The 9519-nt window shown below is 42.3% G+C and overlaps 1 protein-coding gene across 1 annotated transcript; it reads right to left on the reverse strand.

Moving 5' to 3' along the window:
- Positions 1-1679: 1679 nt before the first annotated feature.
- Positions 1680-9262, reverse strand: CHRNA3 (cholinergic receptor nicotinic alpha 3 subunit). The gene is given in 8 exon segments (XM_008494324.2): positions 1680-1808; positions 3230-4241; positions 5372-5481; positions 6520-6564; positions 6642-6781; positions 8650-8768; positions 8770-8814; positions 9252-9262. Coding segments are annotated over 8 exon segments (1611 nt in total).
- Between the last annotated feature and the right edge of the window lie 257 nt (positions 9263-9519).

The following is a 9519-nucleotide window of genomic DNA, read 5'->3' on the forward strand; positions in this document are numbered from 1 at the left end:
AAATCATAATTAATTTTAAAGGTAAATTTGCAAAGATCATATGATTTAATCTATTAATATAATAATTTTCATTTTCTCAGTATTGCTGAGATTAAACAATTCCTCCTGTTTTTTCTCTCTGTGGAAGTTACAGAAGTACTTCAGATACCTTACTTCATCTTCAGCTGCAAAAGTTCTTTGTATAATCTTCCTTGGCTTTGAATTACTGAAGTTTATTCTTACCTGAAGAGACGGAAAAGTCAGTAAAACTATAGCTTAGTCTCGTGGTTTAGGCTCAGTTGGATGGATAAATTGATTGATTGGTTTTTAACTCCCCAGCCCATCTTTTTCTCCCAGTTAAATGAAGTCTCTAGAATGCCCCATTATAAGTTGATTGGCAGCATATTGGCCAATGGAGTCCCAGTCCTTAGACCAGTAACAGTTTTGGGAAATGCATGAATTTCTTTTAGTCACTGAGACACAGACAAGATAGCTGACATTAGAATTTTTGGGCTCATCACCTTATCATCAGCTGTGTCTGCAACTATATAACTTTATAGAGTCAGGAGCATGGACCTTTACTTATGTAACTTCTTTCTGAATGTGTTGACCTGTAGCTAATTGCTACCTTTTTGTCACTTCATGAAAATAAACCAAAAAAAGCACAATTTTCAGCAGCTCGATTCTCTTTATTCTCATAAATGTTACATCACTTGATACACAGTATTTCCAAGTTTCCAGTTTGGTACTGAGGGTTCATATTTTTAGAAAATATTTCCTCATTACAGTCTTTTGTTGCATTTTTTTTTCATGCTCTTAAATGATCTGTGTTTACTGATTACAAAACAAAACAAAAAAAAAAAAAGAAAAAAAAGAAAAATATTCCTAAGAAGCTCTTTTATCATACTTTCCAGGACTATTTTGTACGTCCCTGCCTTTCCTCATCAGAAAACACTTCACTATAGCAGCATGCCTCTGTATCCCAACTGTGCTAGCAAAGTATTTTGATCCTTTAAATCCCTGCAGACTGCATCTCAGTGTGTATTTTACCTGCACACAGTTTTGAACAGGGTTTTTTTGAGACAGTCTTCTCATACATTGAAATATGGGGGGGGTTACTTTATGGGTACTTTATTTCCATCATCTCTTACTTGCCTGCTTGTTTTCCTTTCCTAAGAAATCTCTCCCTGATCCTTTCCATCACTGCCTGAGTCAGTTTATGCACCAGGTGGCGACCTCTGCATTCTAGCAACATGGTATCCCTGCTTCCTAAGCTGACTGATCCTCACAAGGGCATTCATTGAGCTGGGTATGAACTTATTCTCAGAAGATGCTCTCACAGTCTGAAGACTCATGGACCAGACTCCTGGAAACAAATCTGGCAGCTGAAAATATTCAACACATCTTTAATTTTCATTTTCTTTATCAATCTCATCTTAAACCATCCCCATCAAGTTTAATGTACTATCTGAATCTTCTCCAGTTGTTGCAAAAAGTAGCTGTCAGGCATATCTTACATTACTTTGAGATTAGCTTTCATATTTTTAACATTTTTTTTAACATTTTCACATTTTTAGGAAAGCCTCCTTGGCCAAGGAAAGCTGAGGCCAAGAGACATCCTTGTTATACATAGAAGAGACATCAGGTGCTGGGGTTGGGTGCAGAGTTGGTTGGCAGAAGTTTTATTGGATTTCACAACTTCACATTTCATCTCCAGCCATCAAAGGTTGTAAGAACAACCCTGCTGTTCCTAGAATACACACCAGGATGAAAACCCAGAGAAAAATCCGATCGATTACCATGGCAACGTATTTCCAGTCATCCTGAATCTGAAAAATAAATTCAATAGTAAGCAGGATGTTTATTAGCTGAATAAGTTGTATTAGAAATCAGTATCATTGTATATAGGAAGCACAGTCTTTCCATATGTGGAATACTTTGATATATATGCACAGCTTAATTATCTCTTTGTTCTTTGAAAAATGAATTCATCTTGAAGAAGCTTTATTTGAACATGCCAAAAGCTGCTGCTTCACATACAAAAAGAGCCTGGACTTCATCAGATGCAGCTTCTCTTCTGTATGCCAGAAATTAAAAGTGAAAAGCTTTACACTCTTAGGTTATAGGATTTGTTCAGAAAACTTTACTGAACTGTGCTGCTCTTGCTTGTCTTTAAGCAGTATGTAAAAAGGTAAGGGTTAATTGGTGTATAATTATTTGGCATGTTTCTTATACTGTACAGAAATTTGATAGTTCTCATGCATGATGTAAAACCCATCTCCTATGCAGAGTTTTCAAAGCACAGAGCTTTTCTAATTTTTTGCCTTCTGTGAGAATTACACAAGTACTGTTGTATAAGCAATGTTATGTATTAATAGTAACCACACCAGGTGAGAATTTTTGTTACTCTTGAGATTACAGCTTAACTTTTTACTCCATTTTTCTGCAGAAAGGCTAATAAATGAATGATGCAAAAAAGAAATTTTGCACTTCTCAGGTTAAAACATTTTTGTGAAGACAAACAAAACACCCAAACCAGCTTTCTGTTCTCTATACCAACTAGTCCTAAATACAGTTCTGGTTTCAGCATAAAGAAAATAATTTTGCTCTAACTTGAAGTTCTGTGTTTTTAGAGGATGGAAATGCAGTGATGATTGTGGTGGTGTGGCTACTACTGTTAGTATGCTTGAGAAACATGATAAAAAGAAAACTTTGTTGTTTTTGTTTATTGCATCAAGATGCAGCTTTCAGAAAGATGATGGTCCCCATCTTGCAGTTGTCTCATTTAGCTACAGCACTTTCCAGCAGCAGCAGAGTCATCAGCACTGTGAAGGATGTTCATTCTTACCTTGTTACTGATGGTAAGCTGTGGGAGGGAGAGAGGAACATTCTAAAGGCCCTTAAGGCAGCAAATCCCACTATTCAGATCATGAATTGGAGAATCCTCACTGTGAATCTTGTAGGACAGACACCTGAGTATGTTTTCCTGGCTCTGATTGCTTTAGCATGCTTCAGGCAGTATGTGTGTTGTCAATAAAGGTGCTCCCCAAAATTACCAACATTCAGAATTGCACCTATTTGTAATACAGGTTGGGTAATTTGCTTGTATGAACAGCCCATCCTTTATTCCTTTTATTTTTTGTTTGGTTGTGGGATATTTATTATTTAATTTTTTTTTAAATCTCTTTCTTACAAACTAGACTAATGGCAAGTGGTTTCTGTAGTTTGAGTAATACTGATATGTTCTTACCTCTTTGGCTTCGTTCTGCATTTTCATATTTTCTGCAATGTATTTAACACTTTCAATAGCATCTCTCATTTCTGGTGACAGAACTGAAAAGGGAAACAGAGGATCTACAGAATCAGAGCTTGAACTTCTTGTGAGATTGCCACTGAAATCAGAGAACTTGATTCGTTGATACTGACAACAGCTGCATGCCATATCTTGACAGAGAAAGCCATCTTTGCAGCATTTGGTTTCAGAACTGTTGAAGCAATTTAAGTTTGAAAACTCGGAAGTGAAAAATGGTTTTGGCTTCTGGTTATTCTCTTCGTCACTGGCAGGCCTTGTCATAAACATGATCCTGGGAAGTAAGTTCAAGAAAATGGTTCTCACCCACCCGGGCATGGTGTGTGTCTTGGGTGTTCTGTAGTGCACATTAAGCACAAACACTGTGATGACAATGGATAGAGTGACAAATATCATGGTGAACAGGAGGTATTCCCCAATCAGTGGAATCACCAGGGAAGTAGAAGGTATGGTTTCTGTGATAACAAGAAGGAACACTGTTAAAGAGAGAAGGACTGATATGCAGAGTGTTACCTTCTCACCACAGTCTGAGGGCAAATAGAAAACTAAGACAGTCAGAAAAGAAATCAGCAGACATGGAATGATCATATTGATAGTGTAAAATAAAGGCAAACGCCTGATGTAAAGAGAGTATGTGATGTCTGGATAGATCTCTTCACAGCAGTTGTATTTGATGTCATGTTTGTACCCAGGAGCTTTAATAATAGCCCACTCTCCACTCTCCCAGTAATCTTTCAGGTTCATTGTAGAGCCAATTAAAACTAAATCTATTTTGGCTTTGTCGTAAGACCAGGAGCCAAACTTCATGGTGCAGTTCTGGTAGTCAAATGGGAAGTAGGTGACATCTATTTTACAGGAGCTTTTAAATATAGCTGGAGGTATCCAGGTCACATCACCAGTGTATTTTAATAGGGCCTTTGTCTTGTCATCAACCTGGAAATCTCCAACTGCACTGTGGAGTAAATATAAATGACAAAAATTAGAATGCAACTACTCTGGGTAGTTTCAGACATTCAGATCATATACATTAACTCTTTCATCTGTCAGCACTTACAGTTAAGCTTCAATAAGCAGCTATGTAAATTTACCATGGAGGACTGAAAGGAAATACCCCCACCCCCTTATAAAGAGGCTCAGTGCAATCAATATTCAGAGCAGCAAATAGGAGATGGCAAACTGCAGTCTGTCTAGAGGATTATTGTAGGTCCCTTCCAACAGAACTGTTTTGTTTTATTCTGTTCTAGATCAAGCTCAACAGAACCCAGGGGCTGATCAGAGGATACCTCCAGTACTGGTATTTCCATCTCTTCTGTGGGCAGTGCAGGTAGTAACTATGGAAAAAGGGATTAGGGTGCATCTTTGTGTCAGGGGTGTGTTTGGTGAGGGCTTTTTTAAGTCCCATATTGCTGTCCTGATCCCAGGGATCATAAAAAATTCCATGTGATGATTTCAGTTGTTTATATGAAAAACTAAAAAGGTAATTTAAAGCTTTAAGGCCTTGGTTAGAAGCAGAGCATCATCACTGCTGTTCCATAAACCTAAGGTTTGGATCTGTCTGGCTAAGTTCATTCACTGAGAACTGCTTTCCTCCATGGCAGAGGGATCCACTGGATCACTTCTCCCACTCTAACATCCAAAGTAAACTTTGCCTGTGGCTTTTATATATCAACATATTATTGTAGAAGTTGTCAGATTGTGAGTTTAGCAGCTAAGAAACTAGAATTTGCAGCCTTTTTTCAGTTAAAGGTTTGACTTGCAGACAAGAACTCTGCAGTCTAACGAAATTTCTTGCCAACTCCCTTGCAGAGAGGGATAAAAATTACTGTACAAGTGGTGCCTTATGAAGGAGGAAAGCAAAGTTCTCTCTGGTCTGTCCACTTGCAGCTCCAGGGCAGGTGCTGGCTCCTGCCCAGTGATGCTGATGTGGATGGCACAGAGGTGAGTGCACAACAGGGAGAAGTGGGACACAGGTCTGTGAAAACCAAACCTTTTCAGCTCAGTCAGTGAACTGCTGATTTATTTTTTTTTTTAAGTAGTAACATCACCCCCTGAGCAAAGAAGATAATTATGCAAGAGTCTTACTTGTTATATAAAACAATATCTGGCTTCCATATCTGGCCAGATGGTACTCGGATGAATTCAGCACCTCCATAGTCTGCTGGATTCCAGCGAAGCTTGTAATCGTTCCAGATCTGTTTAGGGAATAAATGAGTCTGTTAGGTTTGTGAAGAAATTGCAATTTGTTGGACTAGGCTCAAACCAATTGCTGTCATATCAGTGCTAGGGTTGTTTTATTTTGGATCCTATAATGATGAGGTGTTTCCTTAACAAACGTGGTGACTGTGAGTCTCCACAGGGCTTTGATATGCCTGACTTGATGCCCCAGGAATGTCTACTCAGTAACAAACAAACTAAAAGAGGGACTGAGAAACTCACTCGCCAGAGTGTAGGACTTGAATAGGAAGTTTGGTCTCAAACTGCTGGTGAAAACAAATTTATGGGGGGATTTGGTGATGTGTGGGAGCATGGTGTGAAGGTGTGGATGGGATAGAGCTGCAGGGGGTCACTGCTCCTGCAGCCACAGCCCTGTCCTTTAGGGCACCTTAAGAGCCCATTTCACAAAGCTGAAGCCAGCAGTTTGGTTGGTTATTAAGCCAAATAATAATTACTCCATCAGCAAGTAATTGCATTTTTAGCCCATAAAGAGTCTTTTAGGCGTTGTCAACATTTTTTGATTTGTTCTCATTTTCGGGGAGCTAAGCAGCAGCAGGTGACACTGTGGGGACCGCCGTGCTGAGGTGCTTTGTCCTGCAAAGCAAAGTTTGGGCTGCACTCCCTGCCAGGTCCGCAGTGCGGTGCCGGGGGACGGGACGGGGGTGGTCTGTGCGGGTCCGGATGGCTGTGCGGGTCCGGATGGCTGTGCGGGTGTCTGCCTGTCCCTCACTGTGCCGCCAGGTGGCAGCAGCAGCCCGGGGAGGCGCCGCTTTCCCATTCCCGTTCCCGACGTCGGGCGGCCCTGAGGGGAGCGCTGTGCACCGGGGTGTGAGTGTGTGTCTGGGTGCGTGTGTCTGGGTGTGTGTGCCTGTGCCCCAGGAGCCTCCCGAACCTGCGGCTTCGCTCTGAGGGCAGAGGCCCGGGCGCCCCGCAGACGCCTCAGCGGGCGGGCAGTTCTTCCCGTGAGGGTCGGGGTGAGTTGGTGCCGCCTTGGGCTGTGAGCCAGCTCGACTTACGTGCTTCAGCCACAAGTTGGTTTCCATGATCTGGTTGACTTCGTCCTGGAAAAGAAAGCGGTGTCGGGAGAGGCAGCGGCCCCGCAGTGTCCCGCGGGCGGCCCGGCGGGGCGGGTACTCACCACCTTCACCAGCTGGGACATGGAGACCTCGAACTGGATGATGACGGGGTCTGAGACGTTCTTGACGGGACGGACGAACTGGTTGTAGCTCTCGAAGAGGGCCGCGTAGAGCCGGTGCTCGGCCTCGGAGCCGCCGCAGCCTGCGGAGGGCAGGGGGGGTGAGCGGGGCAGTGGCACCCGAGCTTTGGGGAGCCGTCCTGCCGGGGCTGGCTGCTCAGCACCCCCGGGATGCCCGGGTAAAGGACAAGCCTCGCAAAACTGGGTAGTACTGTGTCGTTTGCTTAGGTTGGGAGAAGAAAAGCAGTGAAAGGAGATGCTAGGACAAGAGTTTTTGTCACACAGGTCTCTGCAAATGAGTTATAGTTTTAGAGAGTTAAGGAAGAACTGGAGGTGCAGAAACGTTTTCTCCTCACAGGCCTAGTTCTAGAGACCACCTGAATGTGCAGGGGTGTGGAGCAGAGGGAAGGAAAAGTAACCTGGCAGCCAGAGCAGCTTGTAGAGAGTGCTTTGGAATAGGAGTATTCCCAAGAAATGAGAACTGCTTAATAACCTGAGTCATAGTGATGATAACTCAGGTTACAGTGCATGGTTATAGTGATGATAACAACTTGCTGGTTAAAGTAAGGAAAAAAAAAAGTTGTTTAACCATTATATTCAAAGACTTCTCAGCACCTTCAAATGAATATGCTAATTGCCCATTTATTGTTCTAAATAATTTTTATTTGTAATTTTGCCACTGATAACTGCTGCTCATGGTGCCTTGTGGCCAACAGAAAAGCTGTACTCTGAGATTCTTAAACAACAAGGTCTCTTAACTGTTCTGGGATGAGATGTGAGAGCCTGTATTTCACCTGGTACTTTTCCTCCCAGAGCTAGCTAGGCAATAACCATCCTGGCAGCTGGACATTATTTAAAAGACAATGGCTTTTTATTTTTAAGCACTCTCTCATAAGCTGCCTTCTGGACAACACATTCTCAAGCACTACAACTGAGGAAAAAAAAGAAAAAGGCCTGTTCTGTCTCTTGTGGATGGCACTATACCAGTTTGACAAAAGCACAGCTCTGATGTCTATTCAGTATACTCTGCAGTTCCTTTGAAACACAAATATGAAGCTACAGCTATTTGTGATTGGGGTTTTTTTGCCAGACACCTGTTTTTTAGTAAAGAAAGGCAATGGCAGAAGTATTTGCAGGTGACAGATCTGTGGTGGTTCACAGAGCATGTGTTTATGATTCTTTCCCCCTCATGTGAAAATTTGTTCACTTAACCCCCCTCCTTCTCCTGGTGAACTGGAGGACAATTTTAGTGAAATAATTCAAGCCAACTTGCTAACTAAAAACCTAACACCTTTCTGTCACACTGTTTTAACTGCTAGCCTTGCCCTTATTGCTTATTGGTACATCTTTTAGATCAAGCTGTCATGGAACAAATACTCCCACATATTTTAGATAAACAATTTTAGAGCTGGATCTTAGCAGTGCCTTATTACAGTCAATCCACACTGCCAGCCTTTTGCCATGTTACCAGTGCTCCAGTTACATCTGGCATCCACTGTATCTACAGAAGTGCATTAATGTGCTTTTTTAAAAAAAATTTAAAGGTTTGGGTGCTTTCCATATCTCATGCAGAGAGAAGGTGCACTGTTTGCAGCATGTATTTAAAACTGTTTAATATTGTCACTTGTGGTCTCCTCCACAATAGGTAAAACCTCATCTTTACATGTAAGGTGCTTTCTCAGTGTTAACATGGCTGTGTGTGTCCTGTTTGGCATCTCGAATCAGGACTGCTTAACTACTTTAAAAGAAATATAAAAAAATCCCAACAACCCGACAACAAACTATACATCAAAAAGAGCTCTACTACAATTCTATACGTGTATGGAGTGAGCCTCAGCACTTCTTAAAAATAATCTGTACCAAAGCCATCTCCTTCAGCCTCAACCTCCCCCCTTAAATCTCTTAACCTCCCCTTCACCAACAACGAATAAACAAATTAAGGATCACTCACCTTGAGCGAGAAAGCAAAGGGCAGCAGTGAGGAGGAGAGCCTGCGTGCTCTCCATGTTGTTCCGAATTTCTGCCTGTCGGCAGAGGCTGTGGAGGATGAGCCGAGCTGCCAGGATTGTCTGAGCATGGGAAACAGAGAGCTCTGCTCCTGCGATGCGTGAAACGCCTGCAAGCAGCAGCCAGCAGGACCCTGAGCACCGTTCTGCGCAGTGAGCTCCCATTAGGCTTGCTGTGCTGCCCCCTCTCTAGCTGCCCAGGCTGTCAGAGCGTTGGAAACAGCAAATGAATTGCAGGCAAAACATGTTACTGTAGGCACAGAGCAGAGTTCTGGCGAGGACAACAGGCAAGGGTCCTTAAACTGGTAGACAGATAAACCTGGTAAACTGACAACGCAAGAGATTTTTCCAGTCACTTGCTCTGCAGCATCCTTCTTTATCAGAAGCTCACGTGAAGCTACTGGGAGAAATTTAATTAACAAAAACCTCACAATTGAATTGTGCTGAAATGGTTACTGACATTAAGGATGCCTGATTTAGCAGTGAACTGAGATTGTGGGACCTGAATTTCCAGTGCTGCTGTTAATGTTGAAGGTTTTTTTCCCACCTGTGTTTCATCTTGCAAGTGCATGTGCTGGGTATAAAAATCTCTGACTGTATAAAAAAACTTGTGCTGTTCCCAAGAGTCATTAACATCTTATCCAGGATCTAAGTCCAGAGAGATACCCATAGCAGGCAGGGTCCAGCAAGGGCCACGGGTTTAGGTTGGTGACCAAACTTGACCAAAGCTCTTGAGATTACTTTTCTTGGACTGTTCCTGCTTTTAGGAATGAGAGAGATGAAATCTGGGAAGGGGAATAATAGCACAGGATCCC

The sequence above is a fragment of the Calypte anna genome, chromosome 10 (genome assembly GCF_003957555.1).
Source record: "Calypte anna isolate BGI_N300 chromosome 10, bCalAnn1_v1.p, whole genome shotgun sequence".
Classification (NCBI taxonomy): Eukaryota; Metazoa; Chordata; class Aves; order Apodiformes; family Trochilidae; genus Calypte; species Calypte anna.